This window comes from Heteronotia binoei, chromosome 16 (assembly GCF_032191835.1).
Source record: "Heteronotia binoei isolate CCM8104 ecotype False Entrance Well chromosome 16, APGP_CSIRO_Hbin_v1, whole genome shotgun sequence".
NCBI classification, from domain to species: Eukaryota; Metazoa; Chordata; class Lepidosauria; order Squamata; family Gekkonidae; genus Heteronotia; species Heteronotia binoei.
The window spans coordinates 31,017,511-31,043,903 of NC_083238.1; the positions used below are offsets into that span (position 1 = coordinate 31,017,511).

At 39.7% G+C, this 26,393-nt stretch overlaps 1 protein-coding gene across 1 annotated transcript in view; it reads right to left on the reverse strand.

Annotated features, from left to right (window-relative positions):
• Positions 1-2,679: 2,679 nt before the first annotated feature.
• Positions 2,680-26,393, reverse strand: part of TLK1 (tousled like kinase 1) — an 85,867-nt gene continuing 62,153 nt past the window's right edge. The window contains exons 6-21 of the mRNA XM_060257466.1: positions 26,279-26,365; positions 25,229-25,318; positions 23,671-23,763; positions 23,229-23,339; positions 22,231-22,367; positions 21,387-21,575; positions 19,999-20,065; positions 14,286-14,383; positions 12,905-12,986; positions 11,653-11,744; positions 11,479-11,568; positions 11,010-11,179; positions 9,742-9,877; positions 8,887-8,998; positions 8,527-8,634; positions 2,680-4,540 (exon numbers count right to left, since the gene is read on the reverse strand). Of these exons, the coding sequence (XP_060113449.1) occupies positions 4,364-4,540; positions 8,527-8,634; positions 8,887-8,998; positions 9,742-9,877; positions 11,010-11,179; positions 11,479-11,568; positions 11,653-11,744; positions 12,905-12,986; positions 14,286-14,383; positions 19,999-20,065; positions 21,387-21,575; positions 22,231-22,367; positions 23,229-23,339; positions 23,671-23,763; positions 25,229-25,318; positions 26,279-26,365 (1,839 nt within the window). The 3' untranslated portion in view covers positions 2,680-4,363. The remainder of the gene's footprint in view (positions 4,541-8,526; positions 8,635-8,886; positions 8,999-9,741; positions 9,878-11,009; positions 11,180-11,478; positions 11,569-11,652; positions 11,745-12,904; positions 12,987-14,285; positions 14,384-19,998; positions 20,066-21,386; positions 21,576-22,230; positions 22,368-23,228; positions 23,340-23,670; positions 23,764-25,228; positions 25,319-26,278; positions 26,366-26,393) is intronic.

Consider the following 26,393-nt stretch of genomic DNA (forward strand, 5'->3'; position numbering starts at 1 on the left):
ATAACTTGTGCCATATGCAGAAGCTACTCGGTGGGTGAAACCAGAGAGTGGGAGCCCATGGTGTCGTCCAGGAAAGCTATGGATGGGGCCTTGAATTTGAGGTTGGAACCATGAATTGCAGCATCCTCAGTGCCAAAGTCAAATGGTTCCAAGGGAGACATAAGGCACTGTGCTCTTAACATCACTGGAGCTGAGGGGCACTTTTCAGATCCTATACGGTTTGTGTCCATTGAAGCAGTTGTTGCCCAAGGAGGTTGCTGTTCCCACTAATCCCACTGGGGGAAAGCACCATGAGAACCATGGAGCCTAATGGAACCGTTTTGCTGAGGATGGATCTGGTACTTTCGAGAGAGAAGGAACTTAAACCAGAGGGGGATCAGGCACCTCGAAGACCTTGTCATCCCACGATGGTGGAGACCATGGAGCTCTCAGCAACAGGGAAGATCTTGCTTCCTGCTCTGCTGACATGGACAGAACTGGCAACTGGGAATGAGCGGGAGGCAAGGACTGGTCTTGAAGAAGCAAAGGCAAGCTATGAAGTGGCAATGAAGATGGTGGACAGCAGTGCAGGGATGAATGTCAAAGCAACAGGTGTTTCTTCTTGGACTTTTTTGAGAGCAGGTCCAACACAGAAGCCATGAGGATAAAACTGCCGTCAGAGTCAATGACGGTCTCAGAACCTGCTTGCCACTCATATCTGAGGCTGAAGAGGGCGCTGACACCAAGGTTTTGGGGCCCATTTTGGACAGGGAGGTGGGCACTTTTGGGGCCTTCTCCCATGCATCACCCTTGGGGGAAACTATTGGCAGAACTCACAAATCGCAATGTTATGTGGTTCCCTCAGACAGAACAAGGAAGACAAATGTTCATCGAACTGGGCCATTTAGTGCTGCAGTCTGCACGTTTCTTAAACATTGCCGTCTCAACACCCCGAAGACAGCAGAGAAGAGCACAAAAAACAAACAAAGAAAACCTCATGAAGAAGTCACGGATGAAGAGTTTTTGATTAACAATCCTCTCCTTACAATGGTGAAGACTGAAGGAAGAGTGCTCTCCCATCTCTTGTCATGTGCCAGTTTGGGCAGGAAATGCCACCTCCAGACAGGAGGGGAGAAGAACTCCAGCAGCTTATAAAGTTCTAGAATTATAGAAATTCTTCTTTCCAGCTGGCTTGCACATGCAAAGTCCCAGGATTAGACTTAAGTATTGTGCTGTACTGTTCAATCAGGTAGATATTAACCATAAAGAATAGTTCTACTGGGTTTTTTTTGAAAATATTGAGGCTCAAAACAGCACTGCCATTTGCAAACACATACTATGAAATGGGTCAGCTGTGAAAATGTATGCAGAAGGGGATTGGTTTATTTGCTTTAAGTCAAATTTTGTCCATTTGACTAATGTAAAGCAAGTTCCTACACCGAAACAAAGCCAGATAACTAATTCAGTCAAGATTTTCTCCAAATTTCATTTAAATTCATGTTCATCTCTCCAAGGATAATGATAGAATAAGGCCTTATTTATGATGGTAACCACTGGCTCAAGAAAAGGCAGTTAAACAAATGTTTGGAAGAAAAGAAGGGGATTTAATTTAACATTATGATAGGAAAAAACTGGCTACAGCTCTACACATCTACTTAATTCATCCTGTCTGGGATATCATAAACCCTCAAGATCTTGTTGGCCTGGCATTCTTTGCTGAGGTTTGATTTCCCCTTGTAACAAAACGAAGGAATATTGGGACATGTCTATTTACTAGTGCAAAAAACCCCAAAAACAGTGCAGGTATACCACTCAGTAACAAAAATACACTACTATAGATCTGCAAATGATCAATTTAGGATGAACTAAAACTATATTTGTAGGCTTAAAGCATTATCACCAGGGAAGGAATGATGCATGAATGATCACCACCTCTGATTCATCCTCTTCTGCAATAGTGTGAAGCATAGTAGGGTTTTCAACTTTTTCTGCCTGCAGAACTGGAGGAAAGGGATGAATTTTTACAATGACCCCTTCCATTCCAGTCACCTACTTTACTTTACTTTGCTCTTTTCTGGAGTCCACTGACTCTCAGGGGAGCCACCATTTGGGGGAACAAAGCAGGTTGAAGTAGAAGGTGGCAGCAGAAAAATCCCCCCTCCAATCTAACACAGCTCCTCCTGAACCCGGTAATTTTACTTGCATGGAGAAGACAGCCTCAACTACTTCTCAAGCTCACAGATCTTACAGAAAGTGAAATGTATGAGGTCTACTTTAGACATCACTGCGGTTTTGGAAACCAGAAGTACAACTCACTGAAACTGGGGAGGGAACCATGGCTCAGTGGTGATACAGCACCTGCTTTGCATGCGGACGGCCCCAGGTTCAATCCCTGGCATCTCCAGTTAAGAGAATCAGGTAGCAGATGATGCAAAAGACCTCTGCCTGGGATCCTGGAGAGCCACTGCTAATCTGAGAGAACAATACTGATCTTGATGGACCAATGGTCTGATTCAGGATAAGGCAGATTCATTCATGTGCCCATGCTTCCTTCCTTAATTCTACTACAGCCTAACGCTGGAATTGCATTTTCTGATAAACATAGGCAGTTAGGATGATAATAAATGGCTTCACACTGATGAACTTTTAAGAACACCTTCCTTCATACCCCGGAGTAATTATATGAAAACTACTAAAAAATTCCAACTGTCATTATTTTATTACTGTTTTGGCTACATTCTCTACAATTTCAGCAGCATCTTAAGGAGGCAGTTAATGTATCTTTATGTACAACAAAAACAAAATGGCTTGCAACATCAGAAACAAGAGCCACAGTTTAACTGTACAATATTAAATGAAAAAAAAACCTGTGGTAATACAGCCTCCCTTTCTGCAACATGGACAAAATTACGTACAGGAATTCAGCATTATGAATGTGACAGTAAAAGGAATCTTGTATGGGAGAGAGAGAGAGAGAGAGAGAGAGATACTGCATTCTGAAAAAAGGTTTCTACCGTACAAGGCAGCTAGAAAATGTTTCACATTTTTTAAAATATCTGTACAAGCCACAAGAAACATCTCTTTAGAGGAACATCTTCCCACCTTGTAGACAGAACTTCCAGAAACTAAGAATAACCATAAACAACTTCTACATCTAGTATCAACGTGCTCCAGCACTCAAGAGCTCAGGAAACTGACTTGAACTGTACTTTATAGTTCCAACACAGATCGGTTTTACATGCCTTGATTGTTAATGAATTATCTACTTTCAGTCTCTCTAGGACGTACAGTTGACTTGCACCTTAAGGAGGTCATTGGATTTTCTGTTTTGCAAAAGCAAAAGCAACATCATTTAGCAGCAATTAAAAGCGCCTTCAAGGAGACTTTTAAAAAAAATACAATATCCAATTAGAAAAAGCCATACTTTAAACATTTGTACAGGAATAAGGGTGCTGAAATTTTTGAACTGAAAATATGACATCTGTACAACAATTTACAATAGAGTTAGAAGGGAATTTGTCATTATCCTGCATAGAAACACTGAACATGACCTGCTTGCTTTTGGTTACATACATAGCCTTTGTAAATCCCTCCTCAAAAGCCTGGGTAGCAGTTAGCAGTTCACAACACTGCTAAGTATTGCAATGCTATTTAAACAACTGAACTAGTTTCCAGGCTAGTTTCTGCTACCTCACTGAAACAGCTAATTTTTCCCCACCCACTTTGGAAATACAGTCATCCAACCAACAGTTTTTAAAGCATTCCTTCCCCTGCCCACCCCCAAACAAATTAAAATCAAAATACTAAAACACTTCTATCCAAAGAAATTAACATACACAGTTGTGGCACTCATCTGTAACTTTGGTTTTTTTTGTGTGTTCTGTTTTTGAAATATAGATTTCTTGGGAAGAAAGATTCTTTTGTCTAGCTGTTGTGTCGAGGCAACACGTTGTTCTTCTGTGCTCTGTTTCGTTTCTTCTTTATTTAAATAATGAAACTACCCTCCTTATTATAACTCTCCAGTATCAACCAAATGCATTTTAAAGTATTAAAAAGATTATTTACAGTGTTCCCCCTCCTCCCAAGTTCAACACACACCTTTAACTTCAGTCTTAAAATGCAGTACACGTCTGCTTGGAGGAAGCAGCGAAAGTTAGGCCTTCCATGTTTTCTAATGAAAGTCAGAAGGTACGTGTATTTCACAGACCATGATCCAGAGTCCCGTAACAAGAAATGACTTTATGCAAAACCGCCACAGTATGAAAACACCATCGTTAAACTTGTCCTGCTGTGTAAAAACACTAATCGGGTGTTTCCGAACAGAAGTTCACTGAGGCAACCTGCGAAGGTATCACACACGGCAAGCCTTCTGAGTGAAGACGTTTCAGTAGGGAATAATGCCTGATATAGGTGGCGTAGGAGAGGCTGCCAGTCCAGTCATATGCAGGTTTCCTGAAGAATTTGATCTTCTCATGTGTGGGAGAAGGTAAGCATCGTTAGCCAGCTGATGGACATCAAAACGGTCCTCTTTACGGTATGCCAAGCAACGCCTAATAAAGGCCTGTGGGAAAAGGAACACGTCAGTATATCCTTTTTACAGGGAATGAGTTCTGCTTTATGATTCACCTCTCTGGTACAAAGAACTGAACAAAATTTCAAAATAAAAATGTTTCAGCGGTTCGCTGGATCCTACTATGGAGACACACTCAAGCACTTGGCACCCTTACTCCCTGGGTGGTACAGCACTGTGATTTAACAGCTGGAAACCCCTGGTTCAGTTTTGAACTTGGCGCTGAACCTGCTGTTAGGTTATTCTCAGCTACAGCTCTTCCCCCAATCCATCTTGCTTAAATGCACAGGATTCCTAATATTGTGAATATTTATAAAGCACTTTGACAATTTAGCATTTATAGAGCACTTACCATTCTGCAGTACACATAGGCTGCGTTTATTTTAAAGCCGCAGTCAGAAACAACAATTTATTGGCCCAGCAATTCATTTAGGGCAACTTCATGAGCATGTAATGAGCAAAAAATTTTGGTGCAGATTTCGTATTTTTCTGGTTCACAATACCCAGGGTGGCCAAACTGTGGCTCAGGAGCCGCATGTGGCTCTTTCACACATATTGTGTGGCTCTTGAAGCCCCCACACCCCGTTGGCCAACTTGGAGAAGGCATTTATTTCTTTAAATCATTTTTCCATGCCAAGCCAACCAGTGGGGTAGGGGGGCTTGGAGAATACATTTAAAGTTGTTTTCTTTCCACCTCTCTTCTTCTTCTTCTCTCTCATTTCTATTTTCCTTCCTTCCCTCAAACAAGTCTAGCCACCCTTACCATACCTTTTACACTACATCCAAGGAGGTCTAGTATTCTATATATTTATGCTCTGAATTGGCAAATCCCCAAATTTTTTGCAGTTAGGATAAATTACAGAAACCTAAATTAGCATAATAAATGCAGGCTTCAATATCTGGAACACAACCAATTTGAAATTTTTTCAAAATTTAGTTGAGAAAGCAAACCAGTGCAATGGGCAAAGGGGAGTGATACAATGCCAGAGGGAGTGGAACAAGAAACTTGAGCAGCACAAATTTTTAATCTAAACCCAGAAGTGGGGCACAAGCCCAGCCTTGCCAAGCTCACAGAACTTGATTATCTTGGGTGGAGAGACTAAACAAAAAATCTCCATTGCTTCTTTTACATTAGCACACTGTGAGCATTAATTAACAAGTACTTCAATAGTGGTGTGAAGTTCTGTCAAGTCACAACTGACTTAAGGTGATCCCCCTAGGGTTTTGAAGGCAAGACACGTTCAGAGGTGTTTTGCCATCATCTGCCTCTGAGTCACGACCCTGGACTTCATAGAATTATAGAGTTAGAAGGGACCTCCAGGGTCACCTAGTCCAACCCCTTGCACAATACAGGAAATTCACAAGTACCTCCCCTCTACATATAACTCCAGTGACTCCTCCTCCAAGCCCAGAATATGGCAAAAGGAAAAAAAAAACTCTCCAGGGCCCCTGACAAAACTGGTCTGGAGAAAAATTGCTGCCTGATCCCAAAGTAGTGAACAGCATTTCCCTGAGCACGTAAGAAAGGGCCACAAGAACTAAGCACTGAAGCAACACTTCCTGCCTTCCTTCTCATGATCTGCTTAATTCACAGGATCAGCACTGCTGTCAGATGGCCATCTAGCCTCTGTTTAAAAACCTCCAAGGAAGGAGATCCCACCACCTCCTGAGGAAGCCTGTTCCACTGAGGAACCACTCTAACGGTCAGGAAGTTCTTCCTAATGTTTAGCTGAAAACTCTTTTGATTTAATTTCAGCCTCTTGGTTCTGGGCCGACCTTCTGGGGCAACAGAAAAAAATTCTGCACCATGTGACAGCTCTTCAGGTACTTGGAAGATGGGGATCATATCACCTCTCAGTCGTCTCTTCTCCAGGCTAAACATACCCAGCTTTTTTAACCTTTTCTCAAAGGGCTTGGTCTCCAGACCCCTCACCATCTTCGTTGCTCTTCTCTGGATACATTCCAGCTTGTCTATATTTAAACTGTGGTGCCCAAAACTGAACACAATACTCTAGGTGAGGTCTAACCAAAACAGAATAAAGTGATACCATCACTTCATTTGAACTGGACACTATACTTCTGTTGATACAACCTCAAACTGAATTTGCCTTTTTAGCCACTGCATCACACTGCTGACTCATGCTCTGTGCATATGGTTCACGAAGATCCCTAGAACCTTTTCGCACAAACTTCTGCCGAGACAAGTCTCCCCATCCTATAATGATGCATTGCATTTTTCCTACCTAAATGCAGAATTTTAAATTTATCCCTGTTAAAATTCATTTTGTTTTATCCCAGTTTCCCAACCTGTAAAGATCATCCTGTATATCTGTCTTCTACTGTATTTGCTATGCCTCCCAATATAGTATCATCTGCAAATTTAACAGGCATTCCCCTTTATTCCTTCATCTAGTTCAGTTATAAAGATATTAAACAAAACAGGTCCCAGGACAGATCCTTGAGACACTCCACTTGTCACTCCTCTCCAAGAGGATGAGGATGAAGATGACTTCCTTGTAGTTCTCCCATTCAAATACTAGCCACGGCCGACCTTGCATAAGTTCTATGATCTGACTAGCCTGGGCTATCCACGGCAGAGCGCATCAACAGTAGGAAAGCTGAAAATGTAGCCTGTCTTGCTGATCAGATGGCTAGGCCCTTTGTTCATTATCTATGCAAGTTTCACCTTCCTTTCTCAGACCTCTTCCAGATAAAAATATCTGTGCAGGAGCTTAAACAAGTGAGGGGCTGCAAGCAGCACAGTGGTCTACAGTCGCCCCATTTTCACGAGCAGCTCACAATGAATGATAAGGTTTAATGCTATGCATGGAATGGATTTTTTTTTTCATCCCTGCCCCTTCCTGCTGTAGCCATTATGCTTCCCAAAATCCTGCTCGGGAGAGGAGGTGCATGTCAGTGGACCCTCAGAAACGGGGCCTGCAGCATACTGGGGAATAAAAATGGGAAATTTGCATGAGCAGAATGAAGCACTGAATTCAGCATTAAGTTTTCATGAGAACAAGTTATTAGAAGGCATAAAGAGGCAGTGCAGATGTAACCAACGAGCTCTTTTAATTGTGATTAAGAGACTGAGAGTGAGCCCCCAAATATTCCCACCTCTGGAGAGAATATTTCCCTCCTGCAGAACAGCATTACCTATGCACTCAGATTAAGTAAGGTGAACTCTGACCATGACACACTTCTAAACAAGGATACAAAGCCTGATTTAAACCCAAGATAAGACAGAGCCTTGGTTACGACTAACCAGTGTTCCCTCTAAGCTGAGTTAGTGTGAATTGGTTCACAGTTTTTTAACTTCCGGCTCATACATTTTTTGTCTTAGCTCACAAAAAATGCCCCCAAAGAAAACTAATTCAGGCAGTAGCTCACAGCTTTAATGCTAGTAGCTCACAAAAGTGCATAGGTAATGCTGTTCTGCAGGAGGGAAGTAAATATTTCACAGGAGTTGCTTTCCAATGCTTCACCAACATTTTTAGTTTTTTTTCAGTGAAAAAATTAAAAAAAGCCCAAAACCCTCAGAGAGAAAAAACCCACGGGTCCCCCTCCCGCCAGGCCCTCAAAATGTCAAAGAAAAAACCTGGAACTGGTAGGTGAGATGCTCACAATGAATTTTCATAGTTAAACAGTTACCTCTAATTAGTTTCCTACAAGAACAGTACTTCAAAACATAAATAAAAGACTACAAGTTTTTCCACAAATTCTGAATGATAAAAAATTAAGAAATATTAATCTTAATATGTGTGTTATTTATTTTGAATTTGCTTTGTACTTTAAGATAACTTGTCAATGACTAACCTCTAATGTTGTTATAAATTTATTAATATTTTGTGCTCAGGACTGACCCTTAATTTTTTTTATTTGGGAGGTTTCCTTGACTTTTACCCTAAAAAGCAATACATCAAGAGGTAGCTACAATGGTCCCGCCAGAATGTATGGCTTGAGTTCACAAACATTACCTTGGCTTCACTGCTCACAACAGGCTTCACTGGGAACTGTACTTCAGTGGCTTTTAATATTGTATTTTCCTGAAGGATATCTTGTTGGGATTGGTTATGGCCAAATGGCTGGAAGAACACAAAACAAACCATTTGTACTTCATGACACAAACAGTCCCAACACCCCAAAATCAGTGGTGCCATTTCCTTATGCTAAAGTCATACTATTTCAAAAAATGTTCCCAAATGCTAAGAAACAAGCAAAAGCTGACCTGCCATTTTTGCTCAACAAAGGAATTTTCCTGTCCAAGGACCAGACTGGAGACTTGAGAAACACAAACAGCAAATACCGGAAAACTACTCTCAAGAGTTTGTTTTTACCTTTCGGCCATATAGACACTGGAAAAAGATCACACCAACTGACCACACGTCCACCTTGTTAGAAATCTTTGGTGGCTCTTTCCCTACAACAAAACACTCTGGAGGCAAATACCTACAAAAAATAAAATAAAATAAAGATCATTATAAAGAGGCACACTAACAGAATTCCTTATCCTGTAGCAGACAATAATTTTGGATGTGCAAATTAGATAGATGTCTTTGACAGAGGTTGAGGGCAGGCATAATTACAAGGAAACTGCATAAAAGAAACACGCATTTCCATTTCACACATATTATTGCGAAGAACATACAAAATCAGCATAGCTGGTAGAGTTGGGATAAATCACCAAAACCCAACTGCTCTATTACAGGGCCGAGTTAAAAGGAGGCCAAGTGGACCAGAGAGGGAGCACCATCCTGCTGCTCCACCTGAGCGGCCACAGAGTTCCCAGTGCCACCCATCATTATTGCTGAAGCCAGTGCTTCAGAAGCCTGCCTAGAAGGTCCAGCATTGCAGGCTGCTGTGGTGACAGGGAGAGGCACCTCCAGTTCCCTGGTCCATGCCCCATGCTACCACCTCCCCACCCCCCGGGGGATTAATCCAGGAGCCCTGGTTCTCAAGAACACACAAAGGGCTGCAGCAAATCAGTGGAAATCAGTAGAAAGAGGCCCTGTCCAGTCTTGCATGGGCTTTTCTACAGCTCATGCAAAAGTGTGCAAGTGGGAGAACTTTTTGTTAATACCCCTTTTTTGTTAAAAATAAGAACAAACTTCATCCATTACAACTGTTGGCAAGTGTATATAAGTAGTTTTCACACATGAATCAATTTGTAAAATGCAATGTAGTAAACTTACCAATAAGTGCCAGCCCCTTGGGAGGTTAAGTCCATTCCATCCACACCATAGCTATCATCATCCATTATTTTGGACAGGCCAAAGTCTGTGATTTTTATTTCTCCGCATGCTGTTCCATCTACTAAAAGAATGTTTCCTACCAGAAGAAGAGAACTCATCAAAAAGGCAAATCCAGCCTAACAATGGTAAATAGTCTTTACACTTCAATCAGAAGAGGATGATTTAACAGAAGTTCAGAAGTCACCCAAGTGAGAGAAGGTAGTCGTAATCTACTTTCAATCTGCAAATTTCCAAATGTTTTCTATCATGTAGTTTCAATGCTGTCTCACCTCGCCATGCTTCTACCTTTACTCCATAGATGTTCCAAATCATTATTGACTTATTTTAATATTGCAACCATACCATTCCTTTTACTCTGGCTAAAAACCAGTTTTTGAAACAGTTTGGGTAACTCTTTCATTCTGAACCAAAGAGAAGAAATAGCCTATACAAGAACAAAAGCCTCAAAAATGCCACAGCATTTCTGCATATCAAATAGCAAAACTAATCAAAGAACAGTTTCTGGAGTGAAGCAGATGAATAATGTATTTGGTATTTTGCAGCTCCTTGTCCAGTGCACAGCATAAAGGCATGGACATTTTATTAGCAAGAATCTGCTCACACATCAAGTGTACCAGAGGATTCGGGGCATACTTTGGTAGTGAACTGCAGCCCATGATCAAAGATGATTAAACTTCTTAATGTTACTTTAAGCTGCCCTCCCCTTTAAAAAGATGTTTATAGCTACTGCTTCACTGGCTTGGCACACAAGAAAATCAACTACAGTTGATAGTGTCAAAAAATAATGGAAGACAGCAAAGAAGTAAAAAAATTTAGAAACACCCCCCACCACCACCTTAAATAAAATAGTATACTTAAGAAGTAAACAGAAAGGAGTATAAATGAATCTTCAAAGAGAAAATGGAAGAATTTATGGATGAGAACATAAAAGGGTAGAATGGTAAGGGAAAAGACAGTAATCCCAAAAACATTACTTGGAGAAAGGATTAGCAGGAAAGGAGACCCTTTCCTCCCCTAAATGGATATTAAACAACCCTTCCTGTGTTACAACCCACAGTATAAAGGAAAATCAAAACAATGTGACAGCCAATGGATTTGACAAAAGGGGGGAGAGGGAACAGAGGCTGCTGCCTCATTGGTGATAATGGAGAGCATCTTTCAGAAAGAAGCCATACAATACCTAATGTTTTCCAGTAGTTCTAATTTACCTGGTTTAAGATCATAGTGTATTATAGGTGGCTTAATCTCATTGAGATACCGCAGTGCGTTTACTATTTGCATTACAATGGACCTTGCTTCTTTCTCTGACATTAATTTATGTTGCTTGAGATAGAAATCCAGGTCATTGCCTTCACAATATTCTAATACTGTACAAAACCTAAAGGAGAGAAGGGGGGAAAAAACAGAAGTTAGGCAAGAAAACACAGGCCATCTAATTATATAAGGGAAATTTGAACATTCATCTTCATACAATATTCTTTTCAATGCAGGTATTCACTATTACAAAGGTGAAGTCTTTTGAAAAACCTAAACAATATAGAGCTCCCTGCATTCAGAAAATCTGAATTACAGAACATATTTGGCAATAAGGCTAAACACCACCAATGTAAATTTATTCTCTTTCCTGAAGTTATTTTGACTCCTCTTGAACAAAAATACTTCATTTTGTATACTTACGTATCTGTATCCAAGGAGAAGTAGTCATAGAGTTTTACTATCCTTGGATGATCCAGCTCTTTGTGTATTCTATACTCTCTGCAAGCATGCCTGAAAAAGAGAGAACTAACCATGAACCCCACAAAAATACTGCTTTCACTTACCACAATAACAAAAAGGTGTTTAAAAACGTACTTATGGTAGTTTTCCTTCTTCTCATCCCTCCAGCTTTTGTTGAGCTGGTGTATCTTCACAGCAGCATATCTTTGTTCATAGAGATCAAAAGCCTAAAATACACATTGGGTGAGAGTAGTAATTATGGACTGTTGTTTTTAAATTGTTAGAAACATGCTTTATGCAATAAATTCATTATAGCTACCTCTTTTTATATAGAAGACATACTTCATACCCTTATGAGCAGGGCCGGCACATAGGAATAGGCCATGTAGGTGGCTGCCTAGGGTGCCTCATGGACTACGGGGCACCTATAGGTGCCCCCTCCCCACACACCAGCCACCTTGCTTCGCCTCCCCACGGCTCAAGAGGAGCCTGCTGTGCAAACCGGACCATCTGGCCCACGCTTCACTTCCCCGTGGCGCAGGGAGGCAGAGCGCGGCCAGGCGTTTGCATGCCGAGCTCCTCAAGAGGAACCTGCCTTGCAAACCGAGCCATTGGAGGGCCAGGGGGGGGGCCTTGCCAGAGGCAGAAAACTTAAAATAGTATTTTACAGTATGAGAGATACAACGCACAACTTTACAATACAGTATTTAAAAAAAAAAAACTTTTGAAGTCTTTCAGACATTTTGTAGCATTTGCCCTATATGTAAGTGGTCTCAGGAAACTCAAGATAACTTGTCTGCCTAATCTTGCAAAGTTAATATGTTTCTGCTTACTTCAGCAGCCGTTTACATGTAGCATGCCGTCTGCTTTACAAGCCATTTGGATGCACCCCCTACACACTACTGCGCACAATGAAATGGAAGCAGCTGTTGGACTCCAACACTTTGCCCCATTCCTCTCTCCATATAGAAATGTAGTAACAAGGAGCATCTTGGGAAAGATGGTGCCCAAAGAGGACTAGCTCAATCCCACTACACCATGTGTGTATATGCACACACACAATTATATAATTAGAACTCCCAAAGAAATTTTAATAAATTAACCATATGAATGCCAGCTGACAAATCTATTTAGACATGAACACACAATATTCATAAGGATAACACAGGTTTTTAAATAATCATGAGCATGGTATCCGAAGACACATCCACCAGTTCAGTGTTCTGCTTTACTGCTGTTAATTTGTAGTTAAGAACTTTTATTTTTGCATTTTAAACTGATAGCATTATTTGAAACTGATACTGACCACTGAATGATCTGCGAAGCCATACTGCAAAGTTTAACCGCAAATGAAAATTAAAAAATAATTCCAAACGAGAGACATTACCTTATATACTTCACTAAAGCCACCTCGACCAAGTAAATGAAGTAACAAATACCGCTCATTTAACGTAGGGTGATCCTTGAACCTTAAAAAGAAAGAAAGCAGTAGTTCTGATCACTGAGAAACAACACTTCCCAATATTTACATTTATTTTTTTTAGGTTGTGATGAAAGGTACTTGAGTAGTAATGGTATTCTTCAGGTGCAATTATTTACTTCTTACTTAGAAGCTTATCTGGAAGTATGCAAATGAACCTGGAAGGAAGTCTCAGGCCAGCACGTTCCCTCCTCCCACTTGCATGTGGTGATTCCTTGGCTCCCAATCCAGGCACATAGCAATTCTGACATGCATGCAAGTGACAAACCATAGCTTTCCAGCTGACAGTTTACCACAGACTAGCGTACAAAGAGAAGAAGGATGTGTGCAAGCCCAAGGCTGCTTGATATAGGCTCATTCAGGTCACTCCAAGGCATTGTTTGGTGTTGCATCTGAACCCAGCCAGTGTAATATTATCAAGTGTCATTTAGATAAAAATCAGATGCATGTAAAATGCTACTTAAGTAAGTGGGACATAAGCATTCCTTTGTTGTTCCATGCTATTTAGAGGCACCACTGACAGTATAAATGCACACAGGCAGCCCCTTCTACAGGAAGATGCAAATCAGGCACTCAACAAAAGGGGGATTAGATTCAGTTCCTCAGGTCTCATCTGATTAACAGTAAGATTTAAAAAATATTATTTTATTTTATTAGATTTATACCCCGCCCTTCCTGCCAAGGCACTGTGTGTACAACCCATATTGTGTGTACAACCCGCTTTGGTGGGGTAGGGCGGGATATAAATCAAATCAAATAAATATAAATATAAATAAATAAATAAATTATATTACGCTGTTGAATTGTGAAACTGTGTATATGTTTAAGCACATACATGTTATACATAATGCTATACAGTAAGTCAAAGTGCAGCCCCTATAAATTTAAATAAATTCAAGCTCTCACCACTGAGGTAATACACACATATATACATACTTAATTTCATGTGAAACATGGGATTTATTAAATATATAGCAGCTGCAGTTTGGTTTACTTTTCCAAATATCCCACTACAATAATTACTTAACGTCGAAAGGCAGCATTGATCCTGCTGACGTTTTCTTAAGATAGCTGCATGGTAATGCATTTTAATTACTCTGGAATCCCCAGCAGTACTTATGTAAAGTACATTTACATTAGCCTACTTTAAGCTAAATACGTGTACACAAAACTAAAAGAGATTATGAGAGCTATAGTAAGCTATGGTTATTTTCCATATCACATCCATTCTGAAGGTCATAAAGAAATATGAAAGAATGCACGTAAAATTAGAATCCTGGTATCATACTGTGAATTGTCTTCATTGTTTATTCTTTTGAGCTCTCGTATGTGAAGATTTCTAACTCTTTCCAAACGTTCAAGTTCTGCTTGTATTTCAGCTTCCTCCTGCAAGTAAGAACAAAAATCAACTATGAAAGCTCAGTTTATCTTTTGTTTACAAAGGGTGTTTTACTAATGCCTCAACAGTAGGCAACGATAGAACATCTGAGAAACTGAACTATTTGTAAGATAATTCAAGAAATATTATATTCCACATTTTCCCTGTATATACACTGCAGGAACTAAGAGGCAGCTGATTTCATGCCTAAACTAAGTTAGATATTCTTTGGGAAGTGCTTTAACACCGAGGTACACATGAAAGCCCTAGCTGTATTAGTTTGTACAAACTTCAGAAGTAGAACCACATTGGCCCCACTGATGGACCTCCTGATGGCACCTCATTTTTTGGTCACTATGTGACAGCGTGTTGAACTGGATGGGCCAATGGCCTGGTCCAACATGGCTTCTCTTAGGTACTTATGTTCACAGAAAAGCATAACAACTCATGATAATCTAAGCTATTTAATATATACAATATGAGTGAAGTATATTTCTCTTCGCATGTAACAAAAATGTTATTAGCTCAGCCAAGCAAATAAAAAAATGAAAATAGAAAGGCCAATATTATACTGACCCTGTGCATGTATATATATACATTACTGCATTTTATATATCTACACATACACACACTGTACAGCTCCAGACACATACACTACAGTTCCTTAGAAATGTTCAGATGAATAACTAATCAAAGCCCTGCATTAGTTTGATATTTATTCATACGTACAATATGTATTCAACATGGTGAGATAACAGAAACCACCTCTTGGTGCTTTACTTTTAATGTTTTGACTGCAAGACACATGCTTTATACAATAGCTCTATGACAGATTCTTGCTCTACACTGAATGTGGACCTGCAAGTCTAACTTCTTCATCATGATTTCCTAGGGTTGCCAATCCCCCGTTAGGGAAAACCGGAAACCACGGTGTACTGATAAGTAACAACGGAAATAAACCATTGCATTACTTATATATTGCAAATAATTGCTCCACCGTTTGAATCATTCATGCAAACTGAAGAGACATAACATGTCATGTGAGCTTTTGCCTTAAGCACGGGATTCCAGAACATAAGAAAAGGCCATTAGAAAGGTGAATGAAACACTGGCTGAACCTAAGACCTGTGCCGCCACACCTGTTGGATTTCGGACTGCTACCCAAGCAAGAAGTAGCACATTTATTGGTACTGCACATGTCTATCAATGAAAGGATACAGACAGTGGACTTTGGTATCATTACAGCAATTGGAAATTAATTTGTATTTTGAGTTATGCTGTATTCATGGACATTTGTTAAGAATTTTGGTGAAGAATACATGAATAGGATATAAGAAATATCTGTGGAGCAATTATTTGCAATATATAAGTAATGCAGCAGTTTATTTCAGTTGTTACTAATCCCCAGTTAGGGGCAGGGGATCCCCTGGTTTGAAGGCCCTTCCCCCACTTCAGGGTTATCAGAAAGTAGGGGGGAGAGGGAAATGTCTGCTGGGCACTCCATTATACTCTATGGAGACAGATTCCCATAGGATATAATGAATTGATCAATGGGTATTAGGGGCTTTGGGGGGGTGCTGTTTTTTGAGGTAAGAGGCACCAAATTTTCCGCATAGCATCCAGTACCCCTCCTCAAAACACCCCCCAAATTTCAAAAATATTGGACCAGGGGGTCCAATTCTATGAGCCCCTAAAGAAGGTGCCCCATCCTTCATTATTTCCAAATGAAAGGAAGTCATCTAAAAGGAGTGCAGTCCCTTTAAATGTAATGGCCAGAACTCCCTTCAGAATTCAATTATGCTTGTCACATCCTTGCTCCTGGCTCCACCTCAAAATATCCTGGCTCCACCCCCAAAGACCCCAGATATTTCTTGAAGTCAGACCTGGTACCCCTATGATTTCCACAGGGATAATCTTGTTAGTCTGTTACAGAGTACACACTCTTGTGTACTTTCATCGACTGGAGCTCACTTCATCAGACATGAGAAGAAAAACTGTTAAGAGGTACACTCTGATGTTGCTACGCAAAGCTCAAATGTATACAAGATGAACTGAGAGACCACAACAGCCACAATAGGTGATAACCCAATCTTCCTAGACTTTTAGGCTAATTTTACCCCTGTTCTGCAAAAGGGAACCACTGTCCATCCCAACTGAGGCCTAACAGCAGAGTCCAGTGTAAAATTTCTGAACTAGGATTTCCTAAGAAGATTGCTTTTATTTAAGCTTGTTATGAATTTTAATTCAGAAAATTCACACTCCCCTCTCCTTTTGAAGTTCTTTTGTTGAAAAACTGTGACTTTCAGGTTAGGGCAACCTCTTGCTGAACAACAACTAGCAGCTATTTTCCTATCCTTCCCACTCACAATTTCAGGGATCTAATTCAAAGGCTCTTCTGATCCTATCTGTCACATTCAGTCATTGTCTCTAAGAGAGCTGAATGAGCATAAAAGGAGAGACTGCTGGCAATCTTTCTTTCCTGAAGAATATTCCACTACAGGAACATAATGCACTGCTTTACAACTACAATCTCCAGTGCTCAAGGGAGCAGTAGTATGAAATAACTGGTAAATTGAGCTTGCCTTATTCATGCAACAAAAATTACTGTTGCTAATTAAAAAAAAATGTCAGCGCATTATGTACATAGCTCTGTTATGTGTTTCTCGTTTACAAAGTACTCAAATTTTATAATGTAATTGAAAACACTACAGAATAATGTTAACACCGCTGCACAGAGTAAATGCCTCTTCCGTGAATGTTGATATGGAATTATGGTTTAAAGTGCCACATAAAAGTTTGACTACTCTCCACTGCGTAACATGAAGCAAAATAATTCAGATTCCACAGGAGATGGAAGCACTACATGAATATCCTATACAGTTACAGAATACTATCCTATACATTCTGCATGGTCAAAGACTTTTCAATTAGTCAACTGTGATGGATTTGTAGTGCATGCAGTGCATGGGAAACATAAGAGAACATAAGAACATAAGAGAAGCCATGTTGGATCAGGCCAACGGCCCATCCAGTCCAACACTCTGTATCACACAGTTGTCAAAAAAACCAAAATGGAATATCTTTCTGAGGGTTCCCCCTCTTCCTCCCCACCAATGTTCCTCTAAGCTGCAGAGTCTTGTGAGCAAAAATTCTACTTTGTGAGCTACTGGCATTAAAGTTGTGAGCTACTGCATAATTTTTTGTGCTCTGGGGTCATCCCTTCCTGAGCTAAGACAAAAATGTCTGAGCTGGAACCTAAAAATCTGTGAGCTAGCTCACACTAACCCAGCTTAGACGGAACACTGCTCCCCACCTACCTTGTCCATTGAATAGTAGGTGCAGCTGCATAACGATAGATAGATGAATTTATTGTCATTGTTCTCAACAAAAAGAGAGCAACGAAATGAGGTGCTCTTCCACAAACATACCAACACATCAAACACACATATTCATAAACCATTTAAATACATCTGAAACCATTAAACCATTTAAACCATTAAAACCATTTAAATACATCTAAAACGGATAAACATTCATAAAACCATTAAAACCATTTAAACCATTAAATAAACATTCATAAAACCATTAAACATTCATAAAACCCTGAATTAGGAGAGCAGACAGACAGACAGCCATCAGGAGCTTTGCCACACCCCTAGCAGCCCTCATTAACCCCTGGAGAACCCCACACCACTCTTTCTCCACTTCTTTTGTGATTTTAGGTGGCAGGTGGCTTGCTGGTCTTTTGACTGCGGGGGGGGGCACCCCAGGCGAGCAAGAGCTGAATCTCTAGCCGGCCCAAGCAGGCCTCATTAGCCCAGGGCTCTCCTTTCTTGCATCAGGTTACTTTTGGCTTGGGGAGGGGCCAGCATATGCTAATGAGTTATGCTAATGAGCTCCATCACCTATTTTTTTACAAAATGACCCCTGCATGGCATACTCTAGGCAAATAACTCATCACATGGATCCAGGTGGGCAGCCATGTTGGTCTGAAGCAACAGAACAAAGCTGGAGTCCAGTAGCACCTTTATGACCAACAAAGTTTTATTCAGAATGTAAGCTTTCATGTGCTAGAAGTACACTTCATCAGACAATAGAATGGGATGGAATTAGCAGTCCTACATATAGAGAGAGTGGGCAATGAATTCGTATGCAAAATAGTGGACTGGACTGGACTCCAATGTAACTCATCACATGGTAAAAGTTCCTGGATTGTTATCATTCATACAAGTGTGAAGCAGCATTATCGTTAGGCTATAACGTACGTTCACTCTCACTCAGAGGAAAACAGGACAGAGAAGCATACTGCAGGAAGCATACTGCAACTCTGTAATTGCAGTCTGAAGTAGCACAGCCCAGAACAGATTTGTCATTCAATAAGCTGTTTAAGTGATCTGATGGATGTATATTTTTCTGGGTTTTTTTAGAATGTCGGGAGACTAAAAGCTGCTCTAGGCAGATGTTGCTATCAATGCCCAGGTTTGGCGCCAGTCTCTTCCCTTCCATTTAGCTCCATTGACCACCTCATCTCTGCCACTCATACCAAAGTAAGGGCTCAGGAAACATTCTTTCAGGTCACAGAAGAGCAAAGGCTGACAACAGGCAGAGAATGGAAAACACTGTCTGATCATATTATAACTCACTTGAGAAACAATGACAAGCCCAGAAAATACAGAGCCGCTAAAGGCTTTTAGACTATTAATCAAGGTGCATCTTGCTACAAAGGCTCATCGTCATTTGGAACAAAGGGTATACCTTTTCGCTTACTAATATTCCTCCTCAACAACAAAGCTGTAGTATAATAGAATGGCTCAGGAGGGTGTTTTTATAAAGAACAGGATTACAGTCTATTTCACTGTTTATGATTCTGCACTGTCCACTTTTGTAATCCCATTTTTTGCAAGTTTATGACATACCATTTTTGTTATTTTTATTTTTAAATGACATACTATTCCTGACACTTTCTTTGCACTGTTTTTAGTTTTTATAATCCTAGCCCTATTGCACTGTTGGGACATCTCACGCTATTTGATGTTTTGCATTGTGTAATCTCACCTTCAGTATCAGTGAGAAAATCAGGCTTTATATTATGGTGTGAACATAAACATTAAAAGGGGAAACAGTCTCCCTCCACCCCCAAGGATTTATCTTCAATTTTGCTACTAGAAAATTGGGAAATTTTAGGGACCACTGAATAATCTTCCTATTAAATGTATTTTGAAAAATGCTAAGTTAACACAGGCAGCAGCAGTTTGCAGATCTCTCATTAGTACTGGGTATATCTGCAATTTTGTTTGAAGAAAACAAAGATTTTAAATTCCACAAATAATGGATCCAATTTTATATGCTGTTACCAATTATTAAATTTATGTTAATGAAGCAACACAGGTTTAAGCTTGATAGGAAAGTAAATTTTTGCAAATATTTCAAACTTTTCACATGGCTTCAAAATTCCCAGAAATTTTAATTCTCTAGTTCTTCCTCAGAATGCTACTGACCAACTCAGACATCACCATTTTGCACAACGCTCTGTCCTGTAAGACAGCTTTCTCTTGTGACAATTACTTTTAAAAACGTTAACGTGATTGGGTAAATAGAAACATAATTTGGAACAAAAATATACCTTTTTGAGATGTCCTAATCTAAGCTTGAAAATTTCTTCTTGTTCATGATACTCTGCTAACGTTAGCCTGAAAAATGAATAAGCAATTTCAATTAAGTTACAAAACTAGTTTATATCTACATGACTTATAGAAACCACATGTTATTAATAATCAGAATGCCAATATTTCTGGAATCTTATGAAGCAGTTACATTCTTGATGGCCAAAATCCTAGACTTGGAGCAACATGTACCAAATACTGAAGATTATCTTGAAAGTTCTTGTTAGGTGCCTCCCCTAAACGGTGGCAGGGACAATACAGGAACACAAGCACTGTTTTTCTTAGGGCCATTGGACTAAAATATAGCTAATGTCTCATAAAATAAGATTCTAACATTTAAAGTTTCCAATGTTAGATATATTGGTTCTTGGAATTATAATGGAAAATAAGTGTTAATTATTAGAGCAAGATGTTGGCCACACTTTGTAACAGGAAGAAGTTATACCCTAAAGGACAACATTTTTAAAAAAAAAATCAAGCTGTAGAAATTACAGTTATGATTTCAATAGTAACTCAAAATAAATCATCCTGTGACTCTGATTAAAAAGTGCACAGTGACGTTTGTTGTATAGTTGTACTATAGTTGTGCAGAATCAAAAGTGTACTGCCCCGTGGCGCAGTGTTAAAGCTGCAGTACTGCAGTCCTAAGCTCTGCTCACGACCTGAGTTCGATCCCCGGCGGAAGCTGGGTTTTCAGGTAGCCGGACAGAGGTTGACTCAGCCTTCCATCCTTCAGAGGTTTGTAAAATGAGTACCCAGCTTGCTGGGGGGGGGGGGGAGAGTGTAGATGACTGAGAAAGGCAATGGCAAACCATCCCGTAAAAAGTCTGCCGTGAAAATGTTGTGAAAGCAGCGTCACCCCAGAGTCGGAAACGACTGGAGCTTGCACACGGGACCTTTCCTTTTTCCTCTGTACTATTAAATATTTAGCATCAACCATTTAAACACATACTTAATGCTGGTGCAAACCTGCTTAACTCAAGATCCAGGTTTAGTAAGGACAGATTTGATATCTAACTTTGGGGTTTTTATGGAACATTTGAATGTTGTACAAACTTCAACCACTGTGTAACCAAAATTAATCTATTATGTAAGAATCACTTATACATGTTCCCCCAAACTCTCTCTGAACTCTGTGGGATGATTTAAACATTTATCTTCCCCTATCCACAATATCAGAGACCGGGGAGAAAGAGATTCTGCCCCATTCATTCCCTGTGTATGGTTATTTAGATTCTTTCATATAAATTAATAGCTACGCATTGATTATTCTAACACATCCTCATCACGACAAGCATTTTTTTTTACCATTAACCTATAAAGACAGGACTAATATGTCCAAACTCACAATTGTGGCAAATTGGGTCTAACAAATGGATCATTTTCTGCTCCATTGACAGCTTTGTTTTTCCTCTGTTTAGGCTCAGAATTAGCAGAGGGGGCCTGTGAATTATTTGTTGATGGAGGTTTTCGCTTCGCCAAAAGCTTCCTTTGCCTTTCAATATCTTCCCTTTGTTGATTCACCCATTCCTGTTGCCTGCAAACCCAGAACACCATGCGTAAAATATTCTTCTGTAAGATGATCAACACGACATGTTCAAGTCAGCAATTCAAAAATGCATATTATTCCTCTGACTCCCACCCTACTCCCTCAATTAGCAAAATATCTCCCAGGCCACTTCCCCTTCCTCCCTGTCTTTGCAGAGAAACCTTGTGTGGCAGCTGTTCTCCTCTGGTGACTACTCTCCTTTCCACTTTATGCTAGCAGAACCCCACCAGTCACCTAGGTTTGTTCTTCCTTGTTGTTCCAATATGAATGCCAGAAGAAGCCACTACATTGCAGACATGGAGCCTGCAAGCTCTTTACAGAATGATAGCCCAGAGGCCAGTTTCCATGATCCAGATCCAGACTGAAACTTTTTTCCATCTGTAGAGAGCTTGTTTAGTATGTCTCCTGCCTTTTAAAAAGGCTTCCATAGAATCATTCATCTGCTCGCATTCAAAGTTACCAAAACTTAACAAATTCATCATTCTCCACTGATTAAAAAAAAAAGCTCTGTACTGTATTCTGAAATTTCAAAAAGCATAGGTATGAAAAACAAATCCCAATGCTCGCCATTTTAACTAATTTAAACCCCCGCTGCAGGGACCGGTAATTACTACCAATTTTAAAAACCATAACATTGACTAACTTCACAAGATTCTGAAATGCAAAGCCATCTGTCCACTGTTCAGTAAACGAAGCACCATGTCGAACAGTTGTAAAATGCCCAAGGCGTAATCTGTCTTGCATACTCTTCTCTCTGCTTGACAGTTTTTCTTGTGTGCTCTAAAAACCCAAAATATTATTAGTTAGGGGAAGAGCCGTTTCAAGAGCCTGAGCATGTTTAGTGGAATGCTCATACTTATTGGTTGTGTGGGATCCACAGCTCTTTATTTAAACTCTCTCATCCCTGGAATCAGCACTCCCTCCCCCCCCACCCCCCACCATTTAGCACCTCAGCTGAGATTGCAAGTACTGCCCGAACATCACAGCCACCTATTTGTTAGTGCCTTACAACATCAACAGTGACAAGCGGCACAGCTGAAAGCTCTAACTCAGTAAATTCTTTATGAAAGCCTCCTGCTTCTAAGACACTTTATGCTGTGTACAATTTGGTTGCTCTCAGCAGGAGGAAAAGGGGCAGAAAATTGTATGCTTATTGCTTACACTGGGAACTCTCCCAGCTTTTAAAAATACACTTTTCAATTAAACACATTCTGCAACGTATTATAACACTAAAATACTCTCCAAAGAAAAGACTGAGAAACTAGGGTAGGCTCCCTCATGTTAGCACTGGGATGCAACTGCAGGGCCCACTCCTGTATTTAAATACTGCACAAAGAAAGTTGTCCTAGGGTCCATTCCCACACTGTCACAACAGCATAGGAGCCTCCTGTCTATGGCTGCATTCCAGGAAGGAGGGGACAGACCCACACAACTGGCCCTGCACATACGACTGCAGCCTGCACATGTTACTGTAGTACTACTGCAGAAGAAAGAATCTACAGATAGTGGATTGAGCAATAATATTCAAAGCAGTCCCAGAAGGCTCTTTTCCCATTTGGTGTGATCCAATGAGTAAGTTGTTGCTTCTGCTTTTGCAGCTAAACTTAATCTAAGCATTCTTTCCTCTTAAATTCAACTTGCCTTTTCAATCAGAAGTTTCTTGCTCATTGAAATGCATTTGTTTAACCTTTCTTTGTATTTTTCAAGTAGCTTTTGTTGTTCATCTATTTGTCGTCGTAGATCACAGTTAGCCTAGGAATTAAAGGAAACTATAACCAGTGTATACACCAAACAAATTCGAACAAGAGCTGTACATTTATCCTCACATGATTCCCAAAATATTAAATCTGTACACTAAGGAAGAATTATTAGCTTAGAGAAGGAAAAAAGGACTTCAGCATACAAGGTGAAAAAAAATATTTTGAAAGATACAAGAGAAAAAAATATGCACACTGTATGCCATTCACAATCTTGGCATCTTCAGACAAATGGAGTAACAAAAGATCTATTTGCCATCCTAATTGGCTCTATACCTCCATAAATTCAATACCCAATACCTTAATCTTACCATCATCACACTTACCCTGAGCAAATCATCTATACGACCTTCCTTCTTTTCCAAGTCTTGATTTTTATTACTTTCAAGCGCGGTTAATTTCAGCATTGTGAGATCAGTCTACATAAAGAATGGTGGGAAATGCAAACAAATTCAGCAATCACAACATGTTTAGTTCTATCATAAGGCATCCTTGTCATTTGTCAAATTGCCTGCTTGCATGATATAAGAGCAAACATCCCCTAAGTAAAGCACACAAGAGGCAGCTCCTGGCTCTTCCCTTCCTTGGATAGGAAGTGATCACAATACAGAACTCTCCGATGTAAAAAAGAATTATGCCGCAGCAGCGGCAAGAATGGCTCAAGAAGGCGCTGACACTAGACCACTGCATTAGGGCCAAGGAGTTATGAACCTTTCTACCTTATGACCCACACTTTCTGCCAAAAAGAAAAAAGGACAAAAACGTAACAAAATCATATAGCCATCCCCCTCTTCTATGGCATTCTGTGCCCAAAGGTAGTAATCTCCCCTTGTGTTTGAATTTCCACCCACCACTTTCCTTTGATTCAAGAGCTTCTCAGGTTTAAACAGAAGCAGATGCAGCACCAACAAACAACAGCTCCCCTTTGAGTAACCTGATTGGAGACTTTAGTCACCAGCCTGCCTGCAATCAACTGAGAAACCAAGCCAAGGACCCACCAACTACTCAGCAGCAAGAAAGTCAATTCAAGGTCCAACTAGGAAACTATCAAAAATTAGACAGTAAAAGCACTGTGCTGATCAGAAGATCCAGGATAAGATTTTTGCTAACTTCAAATATCTGTAATATCCTGAAGCAAGCATTGTTACTTTAACTATAATCAGGGTTCTGGTTATTTTTTTGTAAAGTACATTTTTATGGTACTGGGCATAGAACTCAGCTACGAATTTGTGCTTTCCTTTAAAAAAAAAAAGGCAGATTTCTATTCTTACATTTGGAAAATATGTTTGAAAGAATGTAGACAATGCCTAGAAAGGTGGCTAAGTAAGTTTCAGTCATTTGGGAAGTGACTTCAGTGTTCTTGCCTCTCCAATGGGAAGCAGAGTTAGAACAGATTATGAGAAAAACACAGAATTCTGCAAAATAAGAATATTTAAATTTGCTACATCTGCCTACATTATACTAATCACACTACTCAGTCTTTGTAGGCATATAGTTTTAATTTTATTATTTTTAATGTAGAATATACACAGCTCTGATTATAAATTATCTGTATCCTCCAATTTCTTCCATTGCTTGAGTTAAACTGAAAATCCAAGAATACTTGGTGTGAAGTTTCTGTCAACATTTCTTTTAAAACAAAACATCTCTAGGGAAATCTCATGAGTAACATACATTAGAAGTAGTTATGTGTAATAAGATGCAAGCCATTTTTCCTTGCTATTTGTTTTAACAATCCTTCAATACAACAGATACTTAAGCTTCAAGCATCTGCAACAATCTTTTCTAAGCACTACTTTCAAAAGGGGGGAAAAAGCATGAGAGGGAGAAGAATAATGAATCCCATGTATTTTTAGCAACAAATACAGAACTTAAAGTGTTTACCTGAGTAATTTTAAATGACATCTGCTTTGGTTGGGTAACAAGGTGGTCCCCAAATGATAGTGCAGTAGGAGAAGGAGTATTCTGCCGAACCTAAAACAAGCACATACAAAACAATATTTGTATTTTTAATAGATGACTTTGAAGACCATAATGTTAAAGATAAAATTATGAAAACTGCTCTAAATAAGAGCAGTTATTTGTGTCTCCTCATGAGTAATAGAGCCACCATTCTACTGGATACAGCAAGAGCCAACAATTGGAAACCAAATTGTTCTTCACTCTACAGTATTAAGGCTACATGACACTGCATTATCTTTCCTGTCCATTTCAATAAAACGAGAATTTTGCTTGTTCAAAGATGGCAATTTTGGCTACATTGTCTTTCTTCTATACTAGTATCATCCTATGTCAGTGACCAGCTGCTACTACGATTTTCTACTACCACAAAAACTTCCTACATACAAGATATTATGGAAACCTTTGTGGAAAATTATTAAATGATCATTTCAGCTTCAAAATATGTTTCCATACAAGGCACTCTCACAAAGATGACCACAAGTTATGGCTATGGGCAATTAAGAACTAGGTTATTCTTCTGCAGCATTTGTGAAAGTTTCTTTGTATGCTAAACTGGTAAAGCCGTTTCAATAAGAAACATGGAATTAACTATAGGACTGCAGTCAATTTTTTTTTTTAAAAAAACACACTAATTTGGTAATGTCTAACATTTTCAGCTTGTCATATCTCTGTTTCTCTTGTTAGTATTATCTTGCAATAACCCCCCCAACACAAGATTTCTAGCTATGGAACTGCTCAAAGGTAAAAATGGAACACTTCTAAACCAGTGCCTGAATGGCGTTTGAACCAGAGTTTTCTGTGCCAGCATATTCCCAGCACTTACAGACAGAAAAACAGGTGTATAACAAACTCTTCATTTGTTGTGACACAACAGCCATCAAAACTCCCATAACTGCCGAACAGTTAGCTTTAAAGAGCAGAGGACTTTTCTACTGAACGGCAACAGTGAAGGCCTCTGCAGATTAAACTTACGGAAGAAGGGGCGGAATGTGAGTTTTGAGGAGAACGGATCGCAGGAGGCATTCCTCTTACTGGGCTTGATCCATTTCCACCTTGGTACTAGAAAGAAAAATAGTAACTCCAATAA